Below are 16,385 nucleotides of genomic sequence, written 5' to 3'. Positions count from 1 at the left end.
TTAATATGGTTGTTTAATGAAATTTTAAGTCTATATTAAGAGTAAGATAGTTTATTTTCTTTATGATGAAGTATTAGGAGTTGACTGCATACTTTAATGAATTAAAAGGCCTTGAGATCTTAACCATTTCCAACATCCCGCTTTATAACTAATTTTATCAGAGGAGCAGAATGTTTTCCTTTTTGAGCCAGGCTTGGTGGCTCATGCCTATAATCCCAACACTTTGGGATACTGATAGGGGAGGATGGCTTGAACCCAGGAATTTAAGATCAGCCTCCGTAACATAGCGAGACCCCATCTCTTAAAAAAAAGAAAAGAGTGTATTCCTTTTTGGTCATTTGATGGATATGGGAAAATAACTGTGAAATGTGAAATCAAAATAACTTGTAATAAAATATTTATAGATTATTTAGCAGTGATTCTAAATATTCATTTCATTTGTAGTGTATGTTTGTAAATTATGATTTGTACCTTAAGTGAAGCAGATATACTTAATTTCTTGAAGTGTCAAAATACTACTTGTAATTGGATAATAAACTTAAGTTGATCATCTTTACAACTGTAATAAATATAAGTAATAACAATTTAGCATATGTAATTAACATGGTATTTGAATAACTGCGACACTTTTTTGTAGAACTACAGTCTTTGGAACAGCAATTAGAAGAAGCCCAAACAGAAAATTTTAATATTAAGCAAATGAAAGACTTATTTGAACAGAAAGCAGCCCAACTTGCTACTGAAATTGCAGGTAAATTGAGTTAGAATTTTTTAGCCAATAAATCAATCTCATTACCTTTTTGCCATTATATACCCTAGCAATAAATATAGTATTTTAGTGTGTTAAAGCATTTGTGATAGACTTCCAATGGTGATTAATGGAATTTAATGATTTCAGAGTTGCTATGTAAATTATTTTGTTTGTCCTCTAGCTGCCTTCCTTCAAAGGACTGGTGTTTCTTTGTAGATTCTTCTTGAAATTTAGAGAAGATACATTTTCTTCTGTGGCATGCTTAAAGATTAAAAAGGAACATTTTAAAGAAGTGAAGTAAATAATGTAGTATAAATGTAACACTTGGTTATACTATCACATATATATGTTTTTAACATGTGCTTTTAGGTAAAATATGTGATTAAGTACATTAAAATGCTAATTATTAACAATGTTGAGTGGAATTTATGTAGACAGTTAATTTTAAGTTCATTTCATGTAATTAGAAGTATAAATTTACTGTATATATTTATGGTTATCTAAGGAATGTGAATTTGAATTAGAGTGATATACAGATATGCAGAGTAATATATGGAAACTTATAAAACTGTACTCCCCTTAAACTAATATTTATATAACTATCTTTAATTAGATATAAAGTCAAAGTATGATGAAGAAAGGAGTCTTCGAGAAGCTGCTGAACAAAAAATGACACATCTGACAGAAGAATTAAACAAAGAGGCAACTGTAATTCAAGATCTGAAGACGGAACTGGTAATTTAGGAATTATTTATTGAGATGTACTCTTATACCTTTCTAAATTAAAAATAAAATACATACCCTGAAGGAAAATGTTTAAAAATATAATTTGAGTGAAATCAGGAAATAAGCAATTCCCTATATTCTACCACCTGCATATATATTCTGTATATGATTTTTAAAATAAAAATGGAATGTTATGATACATAACTTACTGCCTTAACATTTTTGTTGTTTCTGTCTAAATATCATCTGTCATTTTAGTAGTTTTCATATCTGCATCTCTGATCCTGGTCTTCTCTTGCATGTTTGTTTTATAAATCCATCTGCTTTTAGGGTACTTTGTGTTGAATTTCTAGCTTTAATTTCAAATTCAACAAGTATAAAATCAAAGTAATCATGTTTCCTCATTACTGTATTTCTGTTATTGGAACCATACATCTCTAATACTCTCCCAAGACTTAATAATCTTGGATCTGTCCTTGACTTTCTTTCCTTTATTTAGCTCTCAATAAATATATAAATTAACTACATCCAACCTGGAGCAAACTCTATGCTTTCATTTGCTCCTTCATTTTTATTACCAGTTTCGTAGGATAGAAAAAGAAGGAATGTAGCATTTTCAAGTCACTGTTATGACCAATAGATGTAGTTTGTGAAGGGAAGGAAAACAAATAAAGTAGTAAAGATAATTGTGAATTTACTATACAGCACCTTGAGTATTAATACTATTAAATATGAGGTAGGATGGGAAGAGGAAGTGGCTTATTGTGGGAGAAGATATCAGTGTTCAATGTTTGAAGTCTAAAAATTGATATTGATGATTGTTTCCCTTTTGATTCCTTTGTAGTGAAATGATTCTAAAAATGTGTATTATTTTAGTTTTTCACTTTAATTTTTAATTAAAATGTGTTGTTTCACAGCTTCAGAGACCTGGTATAGAAGATGTTGCCGTGCTAAAGAAAGAACTGGTCCAAGTTCAAACACTAATGGATAACATGACCTTGGAACGTGAGCGAGAATCTGAAAAACTCAAAGATGAATGCAAAAAATTGCAGTCACAATATGCTAGCTCAGAGGTAATGAAGTTCATTGTACTTAAACGTGATTCATATTAGCTTGTGTAGTGTATACTATTGAGTGAAGCCAGGATTTGAGATTTTTCTGAGTGGCCTATCAAAATATTTGTCTTTCTTTCATTTTTGATCTGAATAATATTTGTTTATAGTCAATGTGGTCTCACAGTCAGTATGTTTTGCTTTATAAAGCTAGACACTCAGGAATATTTGCATAAAGATTATTATTCTGTTTAATATATATATTGTTGACATGATATTTAAGGTTAAATTTACTCAAGGTTGGTTGATAAATGGTAATTGACTTTAAAGGAAGAATGATAGCATTTTCTACAATTATATTACCAATTTTGTTTAGAAAATATATTTAAGAAAGGCTTATTTTGTAATAAGCTTATTTCTTTTCTTTCTTTTTTTTTTTTTGAGACAAAGTCTTGCTCTGTCACCCAGGCTGGAGTGCAGTGGCGTGATCTCAGCTCACTGCAACCTCCACCTCCCGGGTTCAAGTGATTCTTCTGCCTCAGCCTCCCAAGTAGCTGGGATTACAGGTGCCTGCCACCACGCCTGGCTAATTTTTGTATTTTTAGTAGAGATGGGGCTTCACCATGTTGGCCAGGCTGGTCTCGAACTCCTGACCTCAGACGGTCTGCCTGTCTTGGCTTCCCAAAGTGTTGGGATTACAGGCGTGAGCCACTGCACCCGGCCATAAGCTTATTTCTAATTGATGGACTTTGAATTATGAATTTGAAAGAAGTCTTGAACTAGTCTAAATTCAGTCCAGAACTTCCCTTTATGCCAACCCTGCTAAGTGATCCACAATCCTTGCTAGGTGGTGTAGGGTGTGCATATTTCTTCCTAAGTCTATTTTATTGAGCTGACATTTGTTTCCCTGTAATTTACATGCGCTGGTTCTGGTTCTGTCCTTAGGAATTACACAGAATAAATTGTTCCTCTTTCCACATGAGGTATTTGAAGACTGCTCATATTTATTCGGAGTATTTCTCTTCCAAGATAAACAGTTTCAGTTCTTCTACTATTTCTTACATGACATGACTTTGGCCTGTAAATCACTTGTATAATATGTCAGCATTTAATAAACTCTAAGATATATAATACATAAATGTGCTTAAAAATCCTAGCCTTTGTCCTTTTTACTTTATTATAGGAGACATTTTGTTATGACTACTGTTACTTGTAGTCTTTAAGCTCCCTTATGTAAAGTAGACCTCTGATTTTCATATTTTCAGTTTAAAAAGTTGTTACTGTAACATTTTAATTTGAATCTCTTCCTTAGAGTTTTGTAACTGGTGATCTAAAAGCCACTCTATTCACAAATAGTAACATGTCATCAAGCTTTGGGGTATAAGTATTATAGATAACCCATGTCTAATTCATTTTTAAAAATCTTTCTTTATCTTATGGGAAGAGATGGTGAAAGTTTGTGGATATAACACACATAGGCATGTAAGGCCTTATGATGCCTAACACTACACTCTCTAACTTATGATATTTGGATGCAGTTTTTCCAAAATTGACACTTTGTAGCCCAATAACACTTAATTCCAAAAATTTTCAAACAATTTCAGGTGGTTCATGAACTTACTGAAGCCAGTTAAAAGCTCTTGTCCTACTGGTATTATTAATCAGCAGAAGACAATGATAAATCTATAAGTACAAATATGAAATCAAGGAGAGGCTGAATCAAAGAAGTCTCATGAGGAAAAGTGCTATTCAGATGTTAATGTCAAAATACCTAAACCAGGGTGAACCCAGTCGTTTATTTCTTTGTATCAGTAAGAACTATTTTTGTTTAGATATGTCTGCCTATTGGTATTTCTCAAATAAAAAAAAATACACTCTCTTTTGATTAAAAAATATCTTAAATGCTATTTGAAATTTTAAAATAAATGTATTATGGTGACTAAAACAGAACCAAATTAATGGCAGTTTTAGGAATATGTATTTTAAAGTTGAGTCCTCTCTGACTTATTCCAGCTGCAAGTTTTCGAGTTATGCATATACTTTTTAAACAAATAGAACATTAACAAGGAAAATAAATTTACATGTTTACTTGCATTTAAAAAAAATACAGGCTGAGTATGGTGGCTCACCTCTATAATCCTAGGACTTTGGCAGCTGAGGCAGGCAGATTGCTTCAGTCCAGGAGTTTAACCAGCCTGGGCAACATGGTGAAATCCTGTCTCTATAGAAAGTTAGCCAGACGTGCTGGCACGTACCTGTACTCCCAGCTAGGTGGGAAGCTGAGGTGAGAGGATTGTTTGAGCCCAAAAGGTTGAGGCTGCAGTGAGCCATGATCACACCACTGCACTCTAGCCTGGGCGATAGAGGCAGACCCTGTTTCAAAAAAAAAAAAAGTGAGAATATAATATAACTTGCTAATGGGAAGACATTTCTAAGTAATATTTAAGAGTTACTCTAATTTAAGAATTACTCATTTCTAAGTAATATTTAAGAGTTACTCTAATAAATTCTTATTTAAGAATTTTTAGTGTTTTATGAATTTATATTTCTATTGTAGATTAAAATACCTTTATATCTAAGGAGAATAAGTCTAATAAATTCTTATTTAAGAATTTTTAGTGTTTTATGAATTTATATTTCTATTGTAGATTAAAATACCTTTATATCTAAGGAGAATAAGTCATTTAAGATGAAAAAGCTATGATTAGAGTTTTTTTGTTTTTCTTTATTTAACAAATTATTTTTGGTAGAGATGGGATCTTGCTATGTTGCTTAGGCTGGTCTTGACCTCCTGGCCTCAAGCAGATCCTTCTGCCTTAGTTTCCCAAAGTGTTGGTATTAAAGGTGTGAGTCACCACACCCGTTCTATGACTAGAGTTATGAAAGATAGGGAGGTGAAAGAATTTAGTGTCTCCCTCCATCGTCTCCTCCTGCAAACAGGGCTTTGTAAGAAATGGTGATTTTTTTTTTTTTTCTAGAAAAGGTATTTCTAGGAAAGAAGGAAAATGGCTTAGAAATCAGTTCTTCGTGTCTTCATTTAAATTTTCATAAAAATTTATCTTTTCAAGTATTTGGAAATAAATTTAGAAAGGAACTTATTTGTGCTGAGTAACTGAATAGGTGATTTAATATTTCATTATATTTTTAATAAAATAATAATACTTATTACCTATTTAATTAATAGATATGTAGTGATGAATGAGACCTTGGCTATGTTAAAATATTTTGAATAACTTTAGGAAATGGTAACTTAAGAGTCAGAATAATATTATTATTAGAAACAAACTCTTACTCTTTTGAGCACCAGTAGGTTTTGGATACTATGTTAGGCACTTAAAACGTGATCGCATTTGTTTCTTATAACCCTGTAAGTTAACTATTAAGTATGTTTTACATGTGAGGAATCTGAGAGGCAATGAGATTAAGTAAATTGTTCAAGGTCACACCTAATATAAAAGCTAGGGTTGGAACTCAGGTTTTGTCCAAAGCCTGTGTCATTCCCTTTTTATTATGTTGTCTCCTAATTTAGGTGGTCTGATGATTGCCTTTTAAGTAAATTTGCGCTATTAATCTTGTCCTAATACTTATTGTTAATTACTTTTCTAATTTTGCCATATTGTGTGTTGTAATATTTGTATTGGGCAATAGCTTAAAATACTTTTGAGTTGTGTCATACCATTTCCATATGAAAAAAATTACTAATTACTTCATCTCATTTATTTGTTTATAACTGCATTTGTTTTTTAGCTTTTCCTTAATCTGAATATATGACGTTTTATTAATTTATTAAAATTCAATTCTAGTTATTTTCAATTAAGTATGTTAGTGAATTATAGGACTTAATACAACAATTTTTATTATGGATGTTGCTGTTTTTACCAAACCTATATATTGGCATCAGAAACAAAACACATACAAAGGAATTAAAGAAGCTAAAAATTTATTTTTAAGGGCCAGGTGCAGTGGCTCACACCTGTAATCCCAGCACGTTGGGAGGCCCAGGCGGTGGATCACCTGAGGTCAGGAGTACAAGACTAGCATGACCAACACGGTGAAACCCTGTCTCTACTAAAAATACAAAAAATTAGCCGGGTGTGTGGTGGCGCATGCCTGTAATCCCAGCTACTTGGGAGGCTGAGGCAGGAGAATCCCTTGAACCCGGGAGGTGGAGGTTGCAGTGAGCCAAGATCATGTCACTGTACTTCGAACCTGGGCAACAGAGTGAGACTCTGTCTCAAAAAAAGAAAAAAAAATCTCAAGTAAACATTTATTTCAAACCAAATTAATGGCAATTTTAGGAATATGTGTTTTAACATTTAGCTCAAATAAATGTTTATTTGACTAGTATACCTAGTTGGGGCTGAAGATACATAATCTGGTGTACATTATTAACTATGTATGTCCTTGTGTTTATTATTTTCATTGAATGCATACCTTATGAATTCATTGACTTCTTTTTGCCTGGGTATTTTTGAAGGCATATAGAAAATATCTCATTCTAAAGCATTTGAAAATTCTTTATAAATAATTGGCTGTTTTATGGATTGGAAATTGAGGATTTAAAGGTTAAAAAGTATATTTATACAAATCTACATTATTGAAAATATCTAAGCTGTAATCAACTTATATTTGGTGTAGTAGTCAATGGAAATGATTTTTAAAGAATTTTACTTTTTTCCAAATAAACTCATTGAATCCCAGTTTTAAGTGCTAAAATGTTCATGTAGATATGGAATAAGTATGATTATACCCATGCATAGCTATGAAAGTATTTAAATATCTTTTAAAATATGCTTCTTTAAGAGACTAGATGTGTAGGCATGTTTGGTTATTTTAATTATGTGCTCAGTGTGTACTTTTGTCAGTCTTGTCTGCCACCTTTCATCCACCATTTTGTTATTACTTTTTCTGCTTTCTAATGGAGATGCTTAAACTTGAGGTAATGTGATTTTGGGAGGCTTTTTAATATTAATAATACCCTTAATGTGTCACCTTCAATTGTTATATGGCAATTTTATGTTTTAAGGCAATCTTAGAGCTTTGAAGACATGCTCATTTTTGTTTTGCTAATCATGCATAGCTTCAACCATTTTAAAATGATTATTTACTTATAGTTGTAGCATATTAAAACAATAATTTTAATTCTAATGCACCAGCAGGATGTTTGCTTGAAATATCTTTCCTTATTTTGTAAAGTTTTTTAGTAAAAATTCAGTATCGAATTCAATAACATTTCAGAAAACCAAGGAAGTGCAAACTTTTTATAGGATCTAATATATTGTTTCCTTGGAAACAAATATCTATTATCTCTTTGGAGGTATAATTACTCATTCCTTTAGTGAGTCTTTTTGGGTCTTCCAAGTGTCTGGGACTACTTTAGGTGTGGGGATTAAAATACTGAATAAGACAGAATGCTTGCTCCCATAAGGCTTAATCCTTTGTGGAAATCAAACAACAGACTGTACAAGTACACTGAATCATGATAGAAAGCTAGGTAATAATAAGGGCTGCGAGGAAGAAAAATAAAGTGCATATGAGCGGTAGTGGAAGTGGGAATACTTTAGAACAGTTTTAGAGTTGTCGGGGAAGATCTCATGGAGGATATGTGTGAGAAGAATGAAATAAGCAAGAGTCAGAGTTAAGCAGTGGGAGCTAGGATTCCCAGGAGAAGGTTAAAGTCCAAGGCACGTACAATCTTGGCCTATTAGAGAAGAAGGTCAGTATGAATAGAGATCTTTGAACTTCACCCATAGTGATATCTGAAGAGGGAATGTATTTACTTTTTTTCTTTTGTAATTATTGTCTGTCTTTAATCTTTATTTTTTCCCCAAATATAAACATAATATGTGATTATTGTAAAAGATTAATGATTCATAATGTGCAATAGAAAAGGGGAAGCCTTTCCAGAATTCACTCTCCTCACTCCTCTTCTTCATAACTAAAGTTGGCCTCTGGATGTATAAGTCTTCCCAAATCTTTCCTTATTGTCCCCTTGAGTAAATTTTAAAGTTTCAAGTGCTGGAATTTATCTATATAAAAATTTTAGTTTTCACAATATCCAAATTTGTTGTACAAAGTGTAAATGATACACTTAATGTCCAGTTTTTTAGTTGTTAACCTTACACAGTAAGAGCATATCTAAAAGCTATAAAATAGGATACAAAAAAGCTATAAAATAGGATATTTTGGAGTGTGTTTGCTTTACATTTTCCTTATTTAATAAGGAAAATTCTATTCTTATTCTTACTAGAAATTCTTATTTCTACATGTTGGAATTTATCAGCAAGATAGACCTTACACTTGGCTTAATAAATTTTATGAACTTCAATATGAAATCATGATATTTAATGAGATATACACATAATTTGCATTTTAATATATACTGTTATTATTTCTGTGCGTTATGTGCCAGGAACCTGTGCAAATTTTTTTGATAAGATATTTACAAGTAGGGATTTAAATGTGATATTTTATTTTGTAATAAATTGGCATTTTTGCTATATGATTAAAACATAGTGAGTTAAAATAGTCAAATTGTTACCCTACTAACAAAATAATTTTGAGATTCAAAATTATTAGAAATAGTAATTTGAAATAAACTCACAGTAGCTAAATCCATTTCAAGGTTACATGTTCAGTTTAAGACAGATGGTTTTAGGGTAGGCCTTTAACTTGAGTGTAGTTGAAAATACATGAATATTTCAACATTTTCTTCTTTGAATTGTATAAGATTATATATATATTAACATATCAGCTGTTACATATGATACTGAAGCACTGTGTATAAGGTGTAACAATATGGTAGTGTTACAGATTGCCTTTCATTGCATCAGAATTTGTACTTTTAAGTGAATGTTTTCCCAAAAAGGTCAGGCCATGCACATATCTCAGACATACTCCATTCCTAAAAGCATTTTTGAAACTTATTTTCATTGACTTTTAGCCCATTTGGAACACACTAAAAAAACTAATTTTGTTAATTTATGGTTATTAAAATAAGCCCAAGAATTTGATCATTCAGTCCAATCACTTACCTTCTGATTTTTAAAATAAGCCCAAGTTATTAAAATAAAATGGTTATTAAATAAAATAATTATTAAAATAAAATAAGCCCAAGTGTTTGATCTTTCAGTTCAGTCACTTACCTTGCCTATAAACTTGGTGGTTTCCAAAACTTAAAATCAAAGCCACCATAAAATGGATGAGGATACACCACCACTGAGAATCCCTTAAAAAAATAAGTTCCACACACTCTGGAAGGGTTTCCAAAAGAAGATCAGCCAATGATCTCTTAAATAATAGCATTGTTGCCATGATAAGTTAGTAGCCTTCTGAGATTTCTCCCTTGAAGATGAAAGCACTCATTTGTAATATATGATATGAATAAGTATAAGTATTAAGAAAAAATTTAAAACTTGTATCTTATTCATATTATAAAGTTTATTCAGTAATAAAGAAATAGACACTGGAAATGATTGTAACTTTATAAATAAAGTGGAAAGTAAAGCCGATAAGCAATATTAGAAATATTAATATAATAGAAAGTTATTTTGTCAATGTCATTTACAGCAGACCATACTTAAAAAAAAATACTTCGTCTTTCTCTCTAATGGTTCAGCTTTTATGTATTCGAAATTTATTATTTCCAAGATCTTTGCTTACCTCTCTTTCTCTTATATTATTTTTAAATGATCAAACTGTTGCTTTAGTAATAAAAAGTGATTTTCACATTTTTTAAAATATTAAAATGGGCTGGGCTCAGTGGCTCATGGCTGTAATCCCAGGAGGCTGTAGTGGGAGAGTCGCTTGAGCCCAGGAGTTGGGGACCAGCCTAGGCAACATAGTAAGACCCTGTCTCAACAGAAAATAAAAAAATTAGCTGGGCGTGATGGCACACACCTGTAGCCCTAGCTACTTGAGAGGCTGATGTGGGAGGATTGCTTGAAGCGGGGAGGCTCAGAGCTACAGTGAGCTGTGATCGTACCACTTCACTCAAGCCTGGGTGACAGAGCAAGACTCTGTATAAAAAAAAATAATAATAATTAAAATGCACTAAAGCAAGTTCATGCCTGACGGTTATACCTGACCATATAGTGATCTAGCTTAAGGAAGCTGTGTATAACTTCAGCTTGGTAACTTCTTTGGACAAAGATATTTTCTTTACAATTTAGAAAGATGATTCACTAATATCAAGCTCTGTGTTGCATGTTTGCATATACATGTCTTAAAGTAAAAGGATAATTTTATGCTATAGAAGTTGGGAGGAAATGTAGATATAACTGGCATATTATCTTTAAATTCTGGAAGATTGAAGTATAGAGTTTAAGAACCAGTAAATTTAGGTTTGCAATTTGATACTTCAGAAACTTAAAGTAGGATGCCAGATTTTCATTTTATGTATTACTAAATAAATGAAGTTATGCATCTTAGTTAAATTGTAAAAATTTGTCGTAAGCCGAAAAAAGCATAATGTGGCAGTATAGGTGGTAGGATAAAGAACAAAATTGAAAATTCCAACAACAAAAAATTTGTTTTCTTAAAACCTTTATATACTTTCTTTTTTTTATCTTTTAAACAATTTAGTTTGCTTTAATTTTTGTTTTGTTTTGTTTTGTTAGGCCACAATAAGCCAGCTAAGGAGTGAACTTGCCAAAGGCCCCCAGGAAGTTGCTGTATATGTACAGGAACTACAAAAACTGAAAAGTTCAGTTAATGAATTAACACAAAAAAATCAGGTGAGAATTTTAAAGCTATATATAATAGCAAATTGATTTTATGTATTTTAAATATTAATCTTACATACTTTAAAAAATATATTGGCATAGTACAATGTGACTTTTTTTTTTTTTAGTGTTTAATATGTTCACATTATTGTGCAAACCAATCTCCAGAACTTTTTTCATTGTGCAAAGTTGAAATTCTATAACTGTTAACTCTGCATTACTCCTTCTCTCTAGCTCCTGGAAGCTTCCATTCTACTTTCTGTCTCTAAAATTTGACTACCCTAGGTGCCTCATATAAATAGAACCATACAGTATTTGTCTTTTAAAAATGTTGTTTTTTAAATTTTTTCAACTTTGGGTTACTACATCCAACAGTATTTGTCTTTTTGTGACTGACTTATAGTGTCCTCAAGGTTCGTTCGTGTTATAGCTTCTGTCAGAATTTGTTTTTAAGGCTGAATAACATTTTGTTGTATGTATATATGTTATTCATTCATCTGTTGATAGACACTTGGATTGCTTCAATCTTTTGGCTGTAATGCTACTTTCAACATGGCTGTACAAATATCTCTTTGTCACGTTGCTTTCAATTCTTTACCTGTAAGTGGAATTGGTAGATCATATGATAATTCTATTTTTAATTATTTGAGGAACTGCCATACTAATTTCCATAGTGACTGTAACCCTTTTATATTCCCACCAACTGTACCAGGGTTGCAGTTTCTCTACATCCTCACCAACACTTACTTTCTTTTTCTTTTTTGAGAGTAGCCATCTTAATGGGTATAGGGTGGTGGTATCTCATTGTGGCTTTGATTTGCATGCCCCTAATGACTATGTTGTTGAACATCTTTTAATGTGCTTGCTGGCCATATGCAACAAAACTGGGTTTCATTGTTGTTATTGAGTTGCAGGAGTTCTGTATATATTCTGGATATTAACCCCTTATCAGATATGTGATTTGCAAATATTTTATCCCATTCTGTAGGAATGTTAAATTTTGATGTAGTCTGATTTATCTACTTTCATTTTTGTTAAGGTCTATTTGGTGTCATATCCAAAAAATCATTGCTAAACCTAGTGTCATGAAGCTTTTCTTTTGTTTTCTTATAAGAGTTTTCTAATTTTTAGGTCTTATGTTTAGGTTTTTGATCCATTTTGATTTAATTTTGTATATAGTATAAGGTAAGGGTCTAATTTTATTCTTTTGTACATGGATATCCATTTTTCCCAGCAACATTTGTTGAAAAGACTGTCCTTTCCCCATTGAATAATCTTGGCACCCTTGTCAGAAATTATTTGACCATTGTCTTAGTCTGTTTGGGCTCCTATAATAAGATACTATAAACTGGGTAGCTTATAAACAATAGAAATTTATTTTTTACTATTTTGGAGGCTGAGAAGTTCAAAATCAAGGCACTAGCAGATTTGGTGTCTGGTGAAACATTGCTTTCTGGTTCATAGATGGTGCCTTCTCACTGTGTCCCACATGGTGAAAAGAACAAGAGACCTCACTGGGGCCTCTTTTGTAATTCCATTCATGAGAACTCAACCCTGAGGACCTAATTACCTCTGAAATGCCCCATCTCCTAATACCGTCTCCTTGAGGGTTAGAGTTTCAGTATATGAATTTTGGGGGGACACAAACATTCAGACCATAGCAACAATATATGCAAAGGTTTATTTCTGGCTCTCTATTCTATTCCATTGGACTCTATGTCCATCTTTATGCTAGTACTACACTGTTTTGATTACTGTAGCTTTCTAATAAGTTTTAAAATCAGGAAGATAAGCCTTCAACTTTGTTTTGTATTTTTAAATGTTAGTATTTTCTGTATTGTTTCTTTATAAATGAGCAACATTGGCCAGGCGCGGTGGCTCACGCCTGTAATCCCAGCACTTTGGGAGGCCAAGGCGGGCAAATCACCTGAGGTCAGGAGTTTGAGACCAGCCTGGCCAACATGGTGAAACCCCATTCTATTAAAAATACAAAAATTAGCTGGGTGTGGTGGCACATGCCTGTAATCCCAGCTACTTAGGAGGCTGAGGCAGGAGAATCACTTGAACATGGGAGGCAGAAATTGCAGTGAGCCGAGATCATGCCACTGCACTCCAGCCTGGGCCACAGAGTGAGATTCCATCTCAAAAAATAAAGAGCAACATATAGTATTTTGTTTGGGGTTAGGGGAGGTACTAATATTAATACTTTTTCCCTTTGTCTTTACTTTTTTGGTGGTGGGGCAATAGAGAGTTATGAAACCCTTTTATTCAGAGATGTGAATGTGTTGGTTAAGTTGTAATAACTTAACATTTTCATGAAATATAATAAGGAAAAAGTCAAGAAAGAAAAAAATAGGGCATAAGGGAATAAAGAGAAATATACTTAGCTATAAATATTAAACCTCCTGCCAACAGCCATGTGTATGAGCTTGAAAGTAGATGCTCCAATCCTAGTCAAGTTTTCAGAAACTGTAGTTCTGGCCAGCAGCTTACTATAACCTCATGAGAGACCCTGAGGTGAAATCATCCAGTTAAGCCACTTCTAGATTCCTGACCCTCAAAAGCTATATGATATAATAGATATTGTTTTAGGCTGCTGCCATGAAGTTTCAGGGTAATTTGCTGCCATGAAGTTTCAGGGTAATTTGCTGCCCTTGGCAAGCACTTCTTTTTACATTCTCAAAATGATTAAGGACTCCAAAGAGCCATTTTTGGGTGAGGTTATATCTATGGACACTTGTCATATAGAAATTTAAAAGTAATTAAAAAATATTAATTTATTTAAAAAACATTAACTCATTAAATATTAACATAAATAGCATTTCTTATGAAAAATGACCATTTTCTAAAACAAAAGAATTCAGCAAGAATAGTTGTGATGTTTCACATTTTTGGAAACCTCTTTAATGTCTAGCTTAATATAGGACAGGTAGATTCTCATATCTGCCTTTACATTAAATCTATTGTAGTATATGGTTGAAGTATATGAAGAAAATTTAGTCTCACACAGATATGTAGTTGGAAAAGGAAGGAATATTTTAATACTTTTTCAGATAATTGTGGCTTTCTTTATTTGATACTGTGCTCAAATTTGATAATAGTGTCTTAAAAGTTAGTTACAATGTAGAATCTGAAACTGAGTCAGTGGACTTTTTGTACACTGTAACATTAAAATTTGATCTATCTTGCCTTTTGAGTGGATCTTTTCCTGTGCGTGATTTTATAAGATCATGCATTAGTCATGTGGAAAATATTGGTTCACTGAGTTACTCAGATCTTCCAAATTTTGATACATTTTATTATACAATATAAAAACAGTCACATTTGTCAATATCACCATCAATCTCAGATTAGGCTTTAAATATGAGGAAGCTGTCAAGCTCATGGTGGTGGATACATGTTTTCCAAAATTCTAAGCTGTATTTGAAAGCTTGAGTTTTATCACTGGCAACAAATACTATCAATTCTATTCTTTAAAGTGACAGATTCCCTTCCTACTCAAGTCCGAATATTAATAGTCTGTCGGTCTTTCTAGTAAAAGTGGTGTTTCATTAAAAAAAAGTGTGGCTAGTTCAGTATAACTCAATCACATGAGTACTTTTCTTCATGACAACTGTATTATACTTCGGTGTGGAGGAGAAATGGTCCATGTATACTTTCTATTTTTTATTTTTCTTGCTACTACAAATATTCAAATATTATAGCTATGAACATTCATATATAAATCTTATGCATTAGTACAAGAATTTCTGTATGTTAGATACTCGAAGTGAAATTCCTGTCCTGTAGGGCAGACACGTGCTCAGATTTACTAGATGACCTCCAGCTATTTTCCAAAGTAATTATACCAGTTTACCATTGCCCCTTTCCCCATCAACTCTTGGTGTTGATTGATGTTTAAAATATAATCTTTCATAGCTGTGCTTTTCCCTAGTAAACCTCTAGATCCTTGTGCCCCTTTTATATCCTGTCAAACTACACGTAGAAAACTTCTACATAATTTAGTTTTGCCTTTGTCCCTCTGTTTGATTTTTAATTTCTTTGAACCCAGAGCTTACCTTCTATCTCTTGGAAGCTGACCAGGATATGTAGAGTAGCAGTTTGCAAGCAGTGAGTGTTGATGATCAGTGTTATTATGTATTTCTCAAACATTAAGCTATTAATAAAGGACATGATTTGATATTGATAGCTGAAATGTACAGTCAAATACTCTAGCACACATTTTGTGTGTGTTGTGTGTATGTATATTCACACGTGCACATTATTGAAAGAAGTCCTGTGGCTATTTTATGAATAATACATAGAATCAAGATTATTTTAGTGTGTTAGAATTGGAACATTTCTTATTAGGGAATAATAAGACCTTCTACTAATCTTAATAATGCCTTACATAAATTTAACACTTTGCAGTTTTGTTTTGTTTTTTCCAAAGGGTTTCTCTGTTTGGGATTTGGTCACCAGTCAGTGCAAGCCCACAGTTGCATCTGCCTTTTCTTATTATCCTCACTATCTACTTCTATCACCCCTCCTTACCCCATGTCTTTGGTAAACCATAATTTTTGACAGTGGTGATTTTCAAGTGCTTTGAATTTGGAATCTCTTTACTTGGTCATTTGAAGGCTATTACATGAAATGTCCTGGGCAGCTTTTGTGGGTCACAGGTAGTATCAACGTGGATAGGTAACATTGTAATATATAATGGATGGAAAAGATAATTGCTTTTGTGTTAATGTCAAGGTTTTCAGGTTTAAACCAGTGTTTTATAATTACTAGCCTTGAAAACTTAAAAACATAATGGAAAAATTGAAGAAACTTTCTTCCTAGTTTTTAATAAAAATAACTTCTGACATTTAAACAGCTCAATTAACTGTTTCCTTATAAATTCTAAACAAAATTATATTGCTTATCTACAGTCACTACAATATAATATAGGTCATTGGAAGAGACAGAGATTTTTTTGGGTCTCATCCTTCATCGCTTTTCTCCATTGCTCTCCTTTTTCACCAGTCCCAGTTCTAAGATGCTCACATGCCAAAGTGGGAGCCACATTTGGCCAGTAGTTATTATATCGCTTGTATTACCACTGCATTGCAAAGTGGTATATTGATAAGAACAGTATAGTGCAGTAGTCAC

At 32.5% G+C, this 16,385-nt stretch overlaps 1 protein-coding gene across 1 annotated transcript in view; it reads left to right on the top strand.

The window, feature by feature from the left end:
• Nucleotides 1-16,385, top strand: part of EEA1 (early endosome antigen 1) — a 157,691-nt gene that overhangs the window by 76,853 nt on the left and 64,453 nt on the right. Inside the window, exons 7-10 of the mRNA XM_003823395.5 lie at nt 638-751; nt 1,365-1,486; nt 2,395-2,550; nt 11,148-11,264. Of these exons, the coding sequence (XP_003823443.3) occupies nt 638-751; nt 1,365-1,486; nt 2,395-2,550; nt 11,148-11,264 (509 nt within the window). The remainder of the gene's footprint in view (nt 1-637; nt 752-1,364; nt 1,487-2,394; nt 2,551-11,147; nt 11,265-16,385) is intronic.

Source organism: Pan paniscus, chromosome 10, assembly GCF_029289425.2.
Source record: "Pan paniscus chromosome 10, NHGRI_mPanPan1-v2.0_pri, whole genome shotgun sequence".
In the NCBI taxonomy this organism is placed as follows: Eukaryota; Metazoa; Chordata; class Mammalia; order Primates; family Hominidae; genus Pan; species Pan paniscus.
This window is presented reverse-complemented; position numbering and strand designations above follow the sequence as displayed.